The 16922-nt window shown below is 35.0% G+C and overlaps 1 protein-coding gene across 2 annotated transcripts; it reads right to left on the bottom strand.

Moving 5' to 3' along the window:
- Positions 1–359: 359 nt before the first annotated feature.
- On the bottom strand, positions 360–3345 carry LOC132634795 (protein phosphatase 2C 51-like). Of its 2 annotated transcripts, XM_060350880.1 has the most exons (4): positions 2360–3345; positions 2210–2266; positions 1751–1856; positions 360–897 (listed from the first exon to the last, which is right to left on the bottom strand). In XM_060350880.1, exons 1-4 carry the CDS (start codon positions 3107–3109, stop codon positions 590–592), a joined length of 1221 nt encoding a protein of 406 aa, XP_060206863.1. In that variant the 5' UTR covers positions 3110–3345; the 3' UTR covers positions 360–589. The 2 variants fall into 2 exon arrangements, with proteins under 2 accessions (XP_060206863.1, XP_060206864.1); XM_060350881.1 differs by lacking the exon at positions 2210–2266 and having other exon boundaries at positions 2360–3341.
- Between the last annotated feature and the right edge of the window lie 13577 nt (positions 3346–16922).

Below are 16922 nucleotides of genomic sequence, written 5' to 3'. Positions count from 1 at the left end.
CCGTAAAATTAAAGATTACGAACCCCAAATGTAGTTTACTGGACAAAGTAAATATTTGTGACGATACCTTTCAACATCGAAAAAAAACATTTCTCCTACATCACGAGATGAATTGAATCTACTGTAGACCTTGAAAGATCACGAGATGAATTGAATCTGTCCTAGACATTTAAAAGGTCTTTATCGATATGAACATTTGAAGTTAAATACGTACATGTAAATTAAATATTAGGGAGCCCAAAATTGTTTACTAGACAAATTAGGTTGCTGTGACGATACCTTTCAACATTGAAAAAGACATTTTTCTTCATCACGAGACTAATCAAATTTAAGATCTTATCGATATGAACATTTTCAGGTTTAAGTAACAAAATGTTATTGCAATATGAGACTAAACCCAAACATTCTAGTACCTTTACATTGGTGTCATCATTCTCAACTAACCTAAAACACCTTTCTCAAACTGTACAACATTGGACTTGCCAACCAATTCTGTCACTCAACCTTTGCAACTAGACACCAAAGAGAATTAACACAAACAAAACACTAATGTGGGGAAAATTGAACAAGATAAAAACTTAGGATAAGATCACAAGGAAACTTTACTGTCACTCATTTTATCGAGCTCAACTACTATGACACTTATGTTGTCTTTGCTTCCCTTAGCAATGGCCAGCTCGGCCAAAAGTGCGGCGGCTTCCGCCGCACTATCTCTTTCGGGGAACATCCTCCGAATTTGTCCGTCCAGACATTTTTTCACGATTTCGCAGGCTACCTTGTTGGACACAACATCCCATAAACCATCCGTCGCGATTACTAGGAATTCGTCCCATTCGTTTCGTTTGTGCACTGTCACTTCTGGCTCTGGTATCACATATGGTTTTAGATAATGATCACCTGTTCAATTGAATAAATATAAAACCAACGTGAGATGAAAGAGTCCTCTATTTTTTATTTTTATTTTGTGAACTAAAATAAAAAAATCCAATATTGTTTCAGTGTAAAAGTGTTTCTCAGGATTAAACAAATTTTCGTATATTGGAGGGACCAAGAATAACAAATATTTAGATAACAAAACCAACAAATTACGAAGAAGGTGAGATATGATTGAATGATGATTAGATTAATTCTTGGTATTAAAACGATGCCGACATAATGAGGGATATAGAAGTGTATTAGATGGGACCCACTTTTCTGAGGAAATGACACGTGTCAATAGCCTCCAACTAGGCCAGTTAGCCATCGAAACTTGTCCGCTAACTTTCGAATGGGCCAATTAGTCGTTGACACTTGTTTCAACTTATGACAAGTTTTGCTCAACTCTCCTGCCAATTAAATCTTTTGAAATAGTTTGCTAACAACTAGTGCAGAAAGTTATATATTTAAATAAGTTTTACACTGATATTAACCTGTGTGATACAAGATTAATTACCAGTGTTACCGGACTGCCAATTAATACTTAATATAGAGATTTATCTATATTTACCTTATAGGTGACCCGATTGAATAAATATATTTATACAATCAGTGCACAAATAACTTAAAACTCAAAGATAATTCCAAGTAACCGTATGTAAAATTTGATTATCAAGTTGCAAAAAAAAGGTAAGCTATCTGTTGAAATATATTAATAGTGTAATCTCTTTTGTGTTGTCAGTGAATATATGTTGAGTAAATGCAAAATTTAAAAAGAGGGGGAAAAAGAGAGGAGAGACGATATGAATTTGTTGAAGTGGAGAATATTTTGTACCAATGGATCTTGAAGTAGCAAGGACTCCTTGGACTCTGCTACCATTCCAATGTAGAATCTTACCACCTGCATCTTCTACCCTTTTCTTCTCATCTGGTCTATCAGGCTACATAAAAAAGACATGCACAAATAATTCATATTAGTAAAGATAGGCAAAATATTCATATACGCATATCCATCAAACACACTATGTATGACCACTAACAATGAACTAAGCAAAAAGTGGATAACAGTGACATGTTAGGTTATGAGACGAAATAATGGGATGGATGAGATTCAAAATTTTTGAGTTCAAACTCTAAAAGTAGAAACTTCTCGTAGGAAACGCTGTTCTTTTAATGACTATTCAATAGGCGTGAATATAAATTAGTTAGATCAATAAATTTTGAGCTAGTTAGACAATTAAACCTAAAATAAGATGTCTCCATATAGTGCTTTTGGTTAAGAAGAATAAATTACGCTGATTCTTGATCTACTGCGATCCTTCTTCTTTATACTCTTCTCTTCTACTTGAATCTGAGATCGATAACGTGAACAAACTCACTACAAAATTCTAAGTACGTACCCTATTGATAAATTATAAAGACAGAAATGTAGGATGATACTAACTTTGTGGTCATTGGACAAAGGAATAGCAACACCACTATTACAAAGTACAACCCTACAATCACCACAATTAGCCACCACCACGTCTTCTTTACCGACCATCACCACCACCGCCGTAGACCCCACCTCCTCCAAACCCCCCACCTCATAGCCCCCTACCCCACTTCCATCTTCCATCACTTCATCATCCATTTTCAAGAAACACTTCACCATCACCTTTTCCCAATCCACACTACTACTACTACTATTACTATTATTATTATTCTTCGCTTTTCTCTTATTCTGTAATAACTCCTCCTCAAGAAAATAATGCAAACGATCACGACATGCATGTGAAACCCTAGACCCTCCATGACCATCATATGCCGCGAAAAACACAAACTCGTCATTTGCCACCCGTAACGCCACCGTTATAGCGTCTTCCATCACCCTTCTCCGCCCTATCATCGATATAACTCCGTACTTCAATTCTTCTTTCTCTGGTGGAGCTTCAAAGGTTGAAACAACAACATTACTACTACTACTACTATTACTCTTCGAACTCGACTCAGTTTTACAACTTTTATCAATCGGTTCATTTTTTTCTCTAACGCGGAACCGTTTTTTAGAAACAAAACCGCCGCAACCAGCTTGATCTTCATCAGAAGAAGTAGTCATACGTTGATGTATTTGCTGTCTTCTATGGTAAGATTTAAGAACTCTCTTAGGAAAGAGATCTCTTGGTTTATCATCTCCGTTATCTGATGCCATCATTCTAATTATAATGTCTTACTCGTCACATCAATAACATTGGTACTATATTTTTGCTAGTTGGTGTGTATAGTAGTAGTAGCAACCTTGGACGAGACAAAGGAGAGGATTTTACTACTACAAAGTTGCATTATGGTTACGTAAGGGGGAAGGATGAAGGGGTGAGTGGGGAGGTGGTGAGGAAGAAGAAGAAGCTAAAAAGAGGGAGTGCTTAGGGCTCGTTTGGCCTAGAAAATAGTTACTCATACATGGACTAATAATGCAAAAAAATGTAGTAATTAGGAATTATGTAGTTATTGTAATTTAAGTATTAAAATATAAATCATTGTTTACTTTAGAAAAAAATGAAGGTTATTCTGGTCATTTTGATTATTCTAAGATGATATAAAGCACTATTCAGGTCTTATTTGTAAAATTACACGGGATATGTTGTTATTGTTGTTGTAATATTATTAATCTACTAATCGTTATATTCTTATTCTATTTTCTATCTTAACTTGATATAATATAGTATAAATTTCTATAAGACTTATACAAGTATTACTTATGAAGGCAACAAAAATTCCAACCAAACAATACATAATATACATAATGCTCAATTTTATGCCAGTCTCAAAATGTAAGTATACATAGAGACATGAACTGGAAATTTGAATTTATGCATATGTCGAACCTTTAAATATAATTACAGCTCCGCCCCTCACTACACATTATGTTATTCTCCGTATCAATTTATGTGATACTTTTACCTTTTAGTCAATCTCAAAAATAAGAGTGGCTGAACTATAAAGCCAATGAAGCAATTGCTTGGGTGCCCATTTTTTCTTAAGATGTATTCTTTATATATTATTAAAAAAATGTATATTGTAAAATTGAGGAGAAGTTTTTGGAGAGAAAGTAAAATAACTTTTTACCTTTTAATGTGGTAACCGTTGAGATTATTGGGGAATGGAATACCTTTTAGCCTCAGCTGGAAAAAAAATCAAAATTAAATTTGATAATATCTTATATAAAGATCAACAATATCTCAAGGGAGCTGACTCAATGAATTAACTATATGATCAATTAAAAAGGACTGTTAGATAACAAATCGATTATAAAACAGTAATTAATGATTTTGAAAAAAAAAACTAAAAAAGTAGATTTCAAATAAAAATATATATGACGATTTTTTTTGTAAAGAAAATTTATGGTTTCTCTCTGAAGTTTGGCTTTAGGCTTCCAATATTATTAAGACGACCCTGTCCAAAAAGAATGACGTCTTTCTATATTTAGTACTAATAGTTTAACTTCAAAATTCTCATTTTACCCTTAATGAGATGATTTATAGCCACACAAACATTTATGGTTAATTTTATATCACAAGTGTCAAAAATCTTACTTTCTTTCTTAAATTTTATGCTCAATCAAACACCTTCAAATAAATTGAATGGTGTGGGATTTTATGCAGGTATACATTTTTGTGATGCAACCAAACGAGGCCTTAGGGGAGTGAGGGGAGTTTGGTGACAAAGAGGAAAAGGTGGCAAGGTGAGATGACACGTTAAGGCGGGCGCAAATTGGAGTAAACAAGGACGTGGATCTCTCTTGTGATCCTAATTTTTACACGTAGCAATGCAAAGCGAAGAGAGATGGAGTATTATTTTTGTTCTAGTTTAAAACTTGTACGTAAATTAATTAGTCATGAGGTTGTGTTTTAATTTTATTTGTTGGAGAAAACCTTATAGTGTAGGTTCTGGATTGGTGATAACGTGGCAAATCACCTAGCTTGTATACTTCTTAGGTATGACATTAATTTCTTTTTACATTATTAATATATTTTAGTTTGTTAGTTATTTTATCAAACGTAGTAGTACTATACTTATACAGTCTTATCCTTCGATTTTTGTTCTTATTTACTATCTCCTCTTATTCGTTTAGTGTAATGTTTTGTTGTAATTAATGTTCTTTTTTTCTTTTTGACCTACTTTATTTTTGCTTTATCATGAGCTGAGGATCTATCGGAAACAACCTCTCTACCTCTTAAGATAGGGTAAGATCTGCGTACGTTCTATCTTTCCCAGATCCATCTGTGAAATTATACTAAGTATGTTGTTGTCGTAGTATTACTTATGCAGAATTTAATATCTGCATAACTCACCTCCAAATCCGCTATCAAACGACCCTAAGTGTTATTGCACCACAATTTTTTTTTTAACTTTATAAATTGATATAATTAGAAATATTTCTAATATATATAAGTGCGGCGGGGGTACGAACACAGCTACCCCTGCTTGTACCAAAAGCTTTAAAAAATGTACCAGCAATGAATGCTTGTACCATAAGCTATATAAATTGTACAGTTTAACCAATTACTTTTTTATCCCACGTGGACATATGTCATTGTACTGAATATTTATTCTATCCTCATGTATACATGTATGCACCTCAAATTTAATTCTCCGACACATTTTTATAGTGCGGTGGAGGTACGAACACAGCTACCCCCGCTTGTACCAAAAGCTTTAAAAAATGTACCCCTAATGAATGCTTGTACCATAAGCTATATAAATTGTACAATTTAACCAACTATTTTTTTATCCCACGTGGACATATGTCATTGTACTGAATATTTATTCTATCCTCATGTATACATGTATGCACCTCAAATTTAATTCTCCGACACATATTTATTTTCTCTGTGCACTTTTATTTGTTCGTAAATGAAGTACTCAACATTACTTTTTGAATATTTATTCTCTCCTCATTTATACACATATGCACTTCAATTTTAATTCTCTGACACATATTTATTTCCTCCGTGCACTTTTACTTGTTCATAAATGAAGTACTTAACATTAAAATTGTACACGCAATGAATGCTTGTACTAAAAGCTATATAAATTGTACACTTTAACCAACTACTTCTTTATCCACGTGGACATATGATATAGTACTGAATATTTATTCTATCCTCATACATACACGTATGCACTTCAAGTTTAATTCTCCGACACATATTTATTTCATAAATGAAGTACTCAACATTACTTTTCGAATATTTATTCTCTCCTCATGTATACACATATGTACTTCAATTTTAATTCTCAGACACATATTTATTTCCTCCGTGCACTTTTACTTATTCATAAATGAAGTACTTAACATTCGCTTGTACCAAAAGCTTTAAAAATTGTACCCGCAATGAATGATTGTACCATAAACTATATAAATTGTACTTTTATCCCACGTGGACATATGTGATTGTACTGAATATTTATTATATCCTCATGTATGCACGTATGCACCCCAAATTTAATTCTCCGACACATATTTATTTCCTCCGTGCACTTTTATTTGTTCTTAACCAGTTACTTTTTTATCCACGTAGACATCTATCATAATACTGAATATTTATTCTCTCCTCATGTATACACATATGCACTTCAATTTTAATTCTCTGACACATATTTATTTCCTTCGTGCACTTTTACTTGTTCATAAATGAAATACCTAACATTACTAAAATATATATATGTCCAAATTACTTGTTCATTTACAAAATCAAGATAAAATTAATTAAATCTTTCCCATCATACCCTTAGTAATAAATGTTCTTGGAAATAGTCAATTTTTCAATTTTAATTCTAGGACACATTTATTTCCTCCGTGCACTTTTACCTATTCACTTGTAACTTTTCACGTTCTTTAAGAATTAATAAATGAAGTATTCCCTCCGTCCCATATTACTTGGCCACATTACTAAACTACTTTTTTATCTCATGTGGACATATGTCATGATACTGAATATTTATTCTCTTCTCATGTATACATGTATGCACTTCAATTTTAATTCTCCGACACATATTTATTTCCTTCGTGCACTTTTACTTATTCACTTTTGACTTTTCACGTTCTTTAATAATTAGTAAATGAAATACTCCCTCGGTCCCATATTACTTGGCCACATTACTAAACTACTTTTTTATCTCATGTGGACATATGTCATGATACTGAATATTTATTCTCTTCTCATGTATACACGTATGCACTTCAATTTTAATTCTCCGACACATATTTATTTCATCCGTGCACTTTTACTTATTCACTTTTGACTTTTCACGTTCTTTAATAATTAATAAATGAAATACTCCCTCGGTCTCATATTACTTGGCCACATTACTAAAAATATATGTCCAAATTACTTGTTCATTTACAAAATCAAGATAAAATTAATTACATCTTTTCCATCTTACCCGTAGTAACAAATGTTCTTGAAAATATTCACTTTTGATTAGAATGTATTTATTGGAGAGAGGACGAACAATAGCAATGAAAATTTGTACCAAAAGTTATATAAATTGAACAGTTTAACCAACTACTTTTTTATCCCACTTGGGCATATGTCATAGTACTGAGTATTTATTTTTTTCTCATGTATACATGTATGCACTTCAATTTTAATTCTCCTACACATATTTATTCCCTCCATGCACTTGCACTTGTCCGCTTTTGACCTTTCACGTTCTTTAAGAATTAATAAATAAAGTATATATTTTATCATAATATCCATATTTATTGGTGTATAGTCAAAATAGCCTCGGAAAATGATTTGAAAAAAAAATAATTAATGTGAAGGATAAAATAAGAAAAAAAAAATTCTTTTTTTAACGCCGACAAGTAAAAGTGAAGGGAGGGAGTGACTTTTATCCCGATTTTCCTTCTTTGTCAATACTTTACTTACTTTACTCCTCTTTGCATTCCCTGATTATTATATCTAATTTTGATTTCTTTGTAACAATTCTTTTTATCTATAATTGTTAATATAAAAATTATAATATATTTTTTAATTAATTTAATAAAAATATTTTATTAGTTTTACTTTTAAAAAATCCAATATATACAACAATGATTCTTATGTTTGGATCTGAACAGTTAATTAATTGAAATGAATATCAATTTGTCGGTATACATATAAGATATTAAAGAATTTAAAAGAAAAAATCTAGAATCAAAATTTTAATTTTCCCTCGTATTCTTACTAATTTTCTTTTTCACATCGATGAACAACTTTCATTGTCATGACAATGAGACAAAAGTCCGACTCTTTCCATCTCAAAGACTTAATTCCATCATATGTTTTTAAATTTTAAACTCCATTTTTTCAAAATATTAATTTTCCCTCATATTCTTATTAATTTTCTTTTTCACATCGATGAACAACTTTCATTGTCACGACAATGAGAAAAAAGTCAAAGACTTAATTCCATCTCAAAGACTTAATTCCATCACATGTTTTAAAATTTTAAACTCCATTTTTTAATTATAACTAAAGTGATGGTACATAAAATACATTTTGTATATCTTGCTCTATTTAATAACAATTAGAATGTTTTTAAAAGTTATTTTCAAAATACAAACCTTAAACCAACATAGCATTAACTAATTGTACACACAGCATTCCATGTTGTACCCATCTATTTCTATTATATTCTATTCTATATTATATATATTATATTGTTTTTTATTTCTAATATATATAAGCTGTTGGGTCCATCCCCTTATTTTAGGGAAGAAAACACTTTCCTTGTTTTGAGGAAGAAAACACTTCCCTTGTTTTGAGGAAGAAAACATCTTCCTTGTCTTTGGAAAATTGTCAAGTGCTTGCTTGAGTCACTAATGACATCAATAGGTTCATCTCATACCTATAAATAGGGAAGCTTTCTCATTTGCTAGACACACCAAAAATTGAAGAAGACAACACATCCCATAGAGAGAAAAACCTAAGAGAAATACTCTTAGTGAAAGGCTTAAGTAAGAGAAGTCTTTAAGAGAATTTTTAGTAAAAAATTCTTGAGTGTAATTGGGATTGGGGTTGTGAGGTTGAGTGTTGTAAACACTTGTAATATTTCTTCTTTAATAAGATTTGCAGCAGCAACGTGGACGTAGCTCTCACATTGAGGGTGAACCACTATAAATCTGTGTGTGCTATTTATTCTTCGCTTACATCACGGCGTAAGTAGGTTCTGTCTAAGGAGGTTGGTATTTAAGTGGTCCAGCTGTGACCCTCCAATCTTTCCTGGGAACCTGCTTACAAAGGTCGGATTTGGGATTCAAAAATCCTAACAACTGGTATCAGAGCAACAGGTTGTGTTGTGATTTAGAAACGATGGGAGACGAAGATGGTACGACGCACGGCATCGGTAAATTCGATGGTACAGATTTTGCGTTCTTGAGAATGCAAATTGAAGATTATTTATATGGCAGAAAGCTTCATGAACCTCTGAGTCCGAAACCAGAGGAGATGAAGCAAGCAGATTGGGATCTCCTCGACAGACAAGTTCGGGGAGTCATTCGGCTAACGCTGTCGAAGAACGTTGCTCACAACGTGGCAAAGGAGAAGACCACCGCAGATATGATGAAGGTATTGTCTGACATGTATGAGAAACCTTCGGCAAATAATAAGGTATTTCTCGTGAAGAAACTATTTCATCTAAAGATGATGGAAAATGCTCATGTTGCTGCACACATAAATGAATTCAATACCATTGTAAATCAATTGTCAACGGTAAAAATTGATTTCGATGATGAAGTACAAGCTCTAATTTTGTTGGCATCCCTACCAAATAGCTGGGAGCCAATGAGAGCAGCGGTTAGTAATTCTGTCGGCAGTGACAAACTAAAGTTCAACGATGTTAGGGATCGTATCCTTGCTGAGGAGGTGCGCAGGACAGATTCTGGAGAGGCATCGACGAGTTCTGCTTTTAATGTTAAAAACAGAAGTAGAAATTATGACAGAAACTACAATCGAAATAGGGGCAGATCGAAGTCAAGGAATGGCAGGGGTCAATCCAGACCAGGACGAACACTTGAGTGTTGAAACTGTGGAAAACCAGGTCACTTCAAGAAGAACTGCAGGGCGCCAAAAAATGAGGACAACAAGGGGGCTGGAATCAACGTTGCTACGGAAGACATTTGCGATGCGTTATTGCTATCGGTTGACAGCCCGATAGAGTCTTGGGTGCTTGACTCAGGAGCGTCCTTTCATACCACCATACATCATGATATAATGATAAACTACGTGGCTGGGAATCTCGACAAAGTTTATTTAGCCGATGGAGAGCCGCTAGACGTTGTTGGCACGGGAGACATTAATTTGAAGATGTCAAATGGATCCTTGTGGAAGATTACAAAAGTTAGACATGTTCCAAAGCTGATGCGAAACCTGATCTCAGTAGGTCAGCTTGATGATGACGGATATGATCTCAACTTTGGTAATGGGTCTTGGAAGGTGGCGAAAGGTGCTATGGTAGTTGGCCGAGGAAAGAAGATTGGCACTCTCTACATGACGACTAGCTGTCGTGATACTGTTGCTGTGGTTGACAACACAAAGAAGACAAATTTGTGGCATTGTCGGCTGGGACATATCAGCCAGAAGGGGATGAAGCTGTTGGTGACAAATGGCTTAATTCCGGAGCTGAAGACGGTGGACCTTCATACATGTGAGAGCTGCATTCTCGGAAAACAAAAGCGAGTAAGCTTCTCAAATGTAGGCAGGGAGTTGAAGGTCGAGAAGCTGGAATTGGTGCACACAGACGTGTGGGGACCTACCACTGTCCCCTCTCTTGGAGGGTCACACTACTACGTGACCTTCATTGATGATTCAACTAGGAAGGTGTGAGTTTACTTTATGAAAAATAAATCCGATGTGTTTAGTGTATTCAAAAGATGGAAAGCCATGGTTGAGAATGAAACAAACCTCAAGTTGAAGTGTTTGAGGTCAGACAACGGCGGAGAATACACTGATGGTGATTTCAAACGGTACTGTGCCGATAATGGGATCAAGATGATGAAGACTACTCCTGGAACGCCGCAACAAAATGGAATAGCCGAAAGAATGAACCGAATGTTGAACGAGCGTGCTCGGAGTATAAGAATACACTCTGGACTGCCCAAGACATTCTGGGCAGATGCAGTCAATACCGCGGCCTTCTTAATTAACCGAGGACCGTCAGTTCCCTTGGATTTCAGAATTCCAGAAGAAGTCTGGAGTGGCAAGAAGGTAAATCTTTCATTTCTGAAAGTGTTCGGCTGCTTATCATATGTTCATAATGATGATACGGCTAGAAGTAAGCTTGATCCAAAATCAAAGAAGTGTTACTTTATTGGCTATGGTGACACCGAGCTTGGTTACCGATTTTGGGATGAAGAAAATCGGAAGATCATCCGAAGCAGGAATGTTGTCTTCAACGAAGAGGTACTGTACAAAGACAAGTTGCAAAAAAAATTCAGAATGTCAGGACAAGGAATCGGAAATAGTCGATTTGAGGGACTTCCCGACACCTGAGCCGCAGCCAGGTACAGCCGAGGCAGAGGAACAAACAATCCGAGAAGGTGCTGATGAAAGTGCCGATTTTGAAACAAATAAGCAGACGCCAATCACAGAACTGCGTAGATCATCCAGGATCAGGAAGCCGATTCACAGGTACTCTCCATCTCTCAACTACATTCTACTCACTGATAGAGGGGAGCCGGAATGTTATGAAGAAGCAATGCAAGTCGATGAATCGACCAAGTGGGAGCTGGCAATGAAAGATGAGATGGATTCACTATCGGCAAATCATACATGGGAGTTAGCCGAGTTGCCAAAGGATAAGAGGGCATTGCAAAACAAATGGGTTTATCGGATAAAGGAAGAACCCAATGGAAGCAAGCGTTATAAAGCAAGGCTGGTTGCAAAGGGATTTCAACAGAAAGGCATCAAACTCTCACAAGAAAAATATGTGAGGAAAGTTATCAAAAGGTTCAACATGCATGATGCCAAGCCAGTCAGCACTCCCTTGGCTGGACGCCTTCGGTTGTCAAAGGATCAGTCGTCGACAACCGAGGATGAGAAGAAGCAGATGGACAAGATACCTTATGCATCTGCAATCGGTAGTCTTATGTATGCAATGATATGTACAAGGCCAGACATTGCACATGCAGTGGGAGTTGTCAGCCGATTTATGAGCAATCCAGGAAAGCAACACTGGGAGGCTGTGAAGTGGATATTCAGATATCTGAAAGGCAGCTCGAGTTCAGCTTTGTATTTCCGAAAATCAAAAACAGGATTGCAATGGTATGTTGATGCTGACAACGGTGGTGATGTTGATAGCAGAAAGAGCACATCCGGGTATGTTTACACCTTCGGAGGTACTACAATCTCTTGGGTTTCCAAGTTGCAAAAGATAGTAGCTCTCTCTAGTTGTGAGGCTGAGTACGTTGCTGTGACGGAGGCCACAAAGGAAATGATGTGGCTACAATCTTTTCTGCGGGAATTGGATCAGGACCACGAGGGAAGTGTGCTATATTATGATAGCCAAAGTGTCATTCATTTGGCAAAGAACCCGGTCTACCATGCTCGAACGAAGCACATACAACTCCGGTACCATTTCATTAGATCAGCTTTGGAAGATGGAGCGTTAGTGCTTGAGAAGATCGCAGGGAGTCAGAATCCAGCAGACATGCTGACAAAGGCAGTGACGATAGACAAACTGAAGCTATGTTCATCTTCAGTTGGCCTGCACGAAGTATGAAACTAGGAAAGAGCTGCTGCATCGATCAAAGTGTGAAGACTAATTAAAATTAGCCTTCAAGTGGGAGATTTGTTGGGTCCATCCCCTTATTTTAGGGAAGAAAACACTTCCCTTGTTTTGAGGAAGAAAACATCTTCCTTGTCTTTGGAAAATTGTCAAGTGCTTGCTTGAGTCACTAATGACATCAATAGGTTCATCTCATACATATAAATAGGGAAGCTTTCTCATTTGCTAGACACACCAAAAATTGAAGAAGACAACACATCCCATAGAGAGAAAAATCTAAGAGAAATACTCTTAGTGAAAGGCTTAAGTAAGAGAAGTCTTTGAGAGAATTTTTAGTAAAAACTTCTTGAGTGTAATTGGGATTGGGGTTGTGAGGTTGAGTGTTGTAAACACTTGTAATATTTCTTCTTTAATAAGATCTGCAGCAGCAACGTGGACGTAGCTCTCACATTGAGAGTGAACCACTATAAATCTGTGTGTGCTATTTATTCTTCGCTTACATCACGGCGTAAGTAGGTTCTGTCTAAGGAGGTTGGTATTTAAGTGGTCCAGCTGTGACCCTCCAATCTTTCCTGGGAACCTGCTTACAAAGGTCGGATTTGGGATTCAAAAATCCTAACATAAGCGGCTAAGGGGGTATGAACACAGCTGCTCCAACTTGTACCATCAACTTTACAAATTGTACACGCAATGAATGCTTGTACCATAAGCTATATAACTTGTACACTTTATCCAATTATTTTTTTAGCCCACTTGGACATATGTCATAGTACTTAATATTTATTCCCCTCTCATGTATAGACGTATGCATTTCAATTTTAATTCCCGACACATTTATTTCCTCTGTGCACTTTTACTTGTTCATTTTTTACTTTTCACGCTCTTGCTGAATGTTTATTCTCTTCTCATGTATGGACGTATGCAATTCAATTTTAATTCTCCTACACAAATTTATTTTCTCCGTACACTTTTACTTGTTTACTTTTGACTTTTCATGTTCTTGCTGAATATTTATTTTCTTCTCATGTATACATGTATGCACTTCAATTTTAATTATCCGACACATATTTATCTTTGTCTCCCCCGTGCACTTTTACTTGTTCACTTTTGACTTTTGACGTTATTTAAGAATTAATAAATGAAGTACTCCCTCCATCCCATATTTCTTGGCCACATTACTTATACTCGACTTATCACGTTCTTTAAGAATTAATAAAAATGAAGTACTCCCTTCGTCCAATATTACTTGGCCACATTACTAAAAGTATATGTCTATTTTCTATTCTATATTTTTCTTCTTCTTCTTCTTCTTCTTCTTCTTCTTCTTCTTCTTCTATATAAACGCCCAAGGTGGACGAACACAACAACAATAAGTTTTACAAAAAGTAACTGAAATTGTACTCTAAGCAAGGACTAACATGTGTACATTTCAGAAGTTGAACATTAATTCTACTTCTTGTGTGTTTACTTTTTAAGTCCCCGCAGGTCCGCAGTGTCTAAATTATCCTTTCATTTCCTTCATTTGACATGTACTCCCTCTGTCTCAATTTAAGTGTCTACGTTTGACTAGATATGGAGTTTAAGAAATAAAGATAGATATTCAAATCTTGTGGTTCTAAATTAAAAATGTGTATAATACAGTGTTTTAAAAGGCGTTTTCGGGGCGAGCCCTGGGGCGGGGCGTACCAAAAATGCCCCGGGGCGATGGGTCGGGGCGAAAGTCTCCAAAGGCGTACGCCCAGCAATTCGGGGCGTACGCCCGGGCGTTTGGGGCAAGTTTTTTTTGTTGGGGCGTGTTGGGGTGTAAGCCCAGAAAACTTCTTCCAACTAAAACGAAATTTGTTAAATAAGTCCTTAATATAATGCCCAAATTCTCAAAAGTCAATATATAATTACTCAAATGTTTTAAAAAGGGACTGAAACATTAAATTTAACCGTCAAGACCTTTTTTTATTGCTAGAATGTCTAATATATATTCTTTTCCAATTATTTATCTTGTCTTCTACTATCTCAAAAAAGTAACGAGCAGTCACTTGTAAGTAGCATATAATAGATTGCTCTAATTAGTTTTTTTGTGGGGGTGGAGCATATATATATATATATATATATATATATATATATATATATATATATATATATATCACTTATTTATAGTTTTCTTCAATTTTTTACGCTATTTCACCTATTTAAAAGTATTTATTATAATTATATCATTTTATAAAATACTAAAAATTAAAACCCCATGGGGCTTACGTCCCGTGCCTCGGGGCTTACGCCTCACTGAGGCAGACGTAAAACGCCCCGCCTTACGCCCTCGCCTTTTAAAACACTGGTATAATATAATAAAATGTCCTTTGAATCTTGTGATTATAAATTTGAAATGTAGGATATTTGAATTGTCAACTTACTAAATATAAAAAGAGGCGAACATGACCAAAATAAGACAATTTTTTAAATATTTTTTTTAACAACAAACTCCCTGGACGAACACAGCAACATAGTTGTACAAAAAGCAACTGAAATTGTACTCTAAACCAAGACAAACATGTGTATATTTCAGAAGTTTAACATTAATACTACCTCTTGTGTGTTTACTTTTTAAGTTCCCACGTGTCCACAGTATCTCAATTGTCCTTTCATTTCCTTCATTTGACATATACTCCCTCTATCTCAATTTAAGTGTCTACGTTTGACTAGACACGGAGTTTAAGAAATAAAGATAGACTATCTTGTGGTCCTAAATTAAAAATGTATATAATATAATAAAATATCCTTTGAATCTTGTGATTATTAACTTGACATGTAGGATATTTGAATTATCAACTTACTAAATATAAAAAGAGGCGGACATAACTAAAATAAGACAAATTAAAGAGGCGGACATAACTAAAATAAGACAAATTTTAACAACAATTGAGAAATTAAGGGGAAAAATAAGATAAAAAGAAAAAAAATATAGAGACTCACTAAGGAGAATCGCGGTATCCTTTGCATATAAAGACTAACTAAATTGAGTAATCAAATTAATCATGTTGGGCCCCGTGCATCGGACAGGCATAGTTTGCTAGTTGATCGTTATGTCTGCTCAGTTTTTATTTTTATTTTTTTATTAATAGGAAATATTACTCCCTTCATTTCTTTTGATGTGAATCAATATCTAGTCGATCGGACATAAAGTTTAGGAAATATTACTCCCTCCATGTCTACGTTTGACTAGATATGGAGTTTAAGAAATAAAGATAGATATTCAAATCTTGTGGTTCTAAATTAAAAATGTGTATAATACAGTGTTTTAAAAGGCGTTTTCGGGGCGAGCCCTGGGGCGGGGCGTACCAAAAATGCCCCGGGGCGATGGGTCGGGGCGAAAGTCTCCAAAGGCGTACGCCCAGCAATTCGGGGCGTACGCCCGGGCGTTTGGGGCAAGTTTTTTTTGTTGGGGCGTGTTGGGGTGTAAGCCCAGAAAACTTCTTCCAACTAAAACGAAATTTGTTAAATAAGTCCTTAATATAATGCCCAAATTCTCAAAAGTCAATATATAATTACTCAAATGTTTTAAAAAGGGACTGAAACATTAAATTTAACCGTCAAGACCTTTTTTTATTGCTAGAATGTCTAATATATATTCTTTTCCAATTATTTATCTTGTCTTCTACTATCTCAAAAAAGTAACGAGCAGTCACTTGTAAGTAGCATATAATAGATTGCTCTAATTAGTTTTTTTGTGGGGGTGGAGCATATATATATATATCACTTATTTATAGTTTTCTTCAATTTTTTACGCTATTTCACCTATTTAAAAGTATTTATTATAATTATATCATTTTATAAAATACTAAAAATTAAAACCCCATGGGGCTTACGTCCCGTGCCTCGGGGCTTACGCCTCACTGAGGCAGACGTAAAACGCCCCGCCTTACGCCCTCGCCTTTTAAAACACTGGTATAATATAATAAAATGTCCTTTGAATCTTGTGATTATAAATTTGAAATGTAGGATATTTGAATTGTCAACTTACTAAATATAAAAAGAGGCGAACATGACCAAAATAAGACAATTTTTTAAATATTTTTTTTAACAACAAACTCCCTGGACGAACACAGCAACATAGTTGTACAAAAAGCAACTGAAATTGTACTCTAAACCAAGACAAACATGTGTATATTTCAGAAGTTTAACATTAATACTACCTCTTGTGTGTTTACTTTTTAAGTTCCCACGTGTCCACAGTATCTCAATTGTCCTTTCATTTCCTTCAT

The sequence above is a fragment of the Lycium barbarum genome, chromosome 4 (genome assembly GCF_019175385.1).
Source record: "Lycium barbarum isolate Lr01 chromosome 4, ASM1917538v2, whole genome shotgun sequence".
NCBI classification, from domain to species: Eukaryota; Viridiplantae; Streptophyta; class Magnoliopsida; order Solanales; family Solanaceae; genus Lycium; species Lycium barbarum.
Note: the sequence above shows the minus strand (reverse complement) of the source record. Positions and strands in the feature narration are given on the sequence as shown.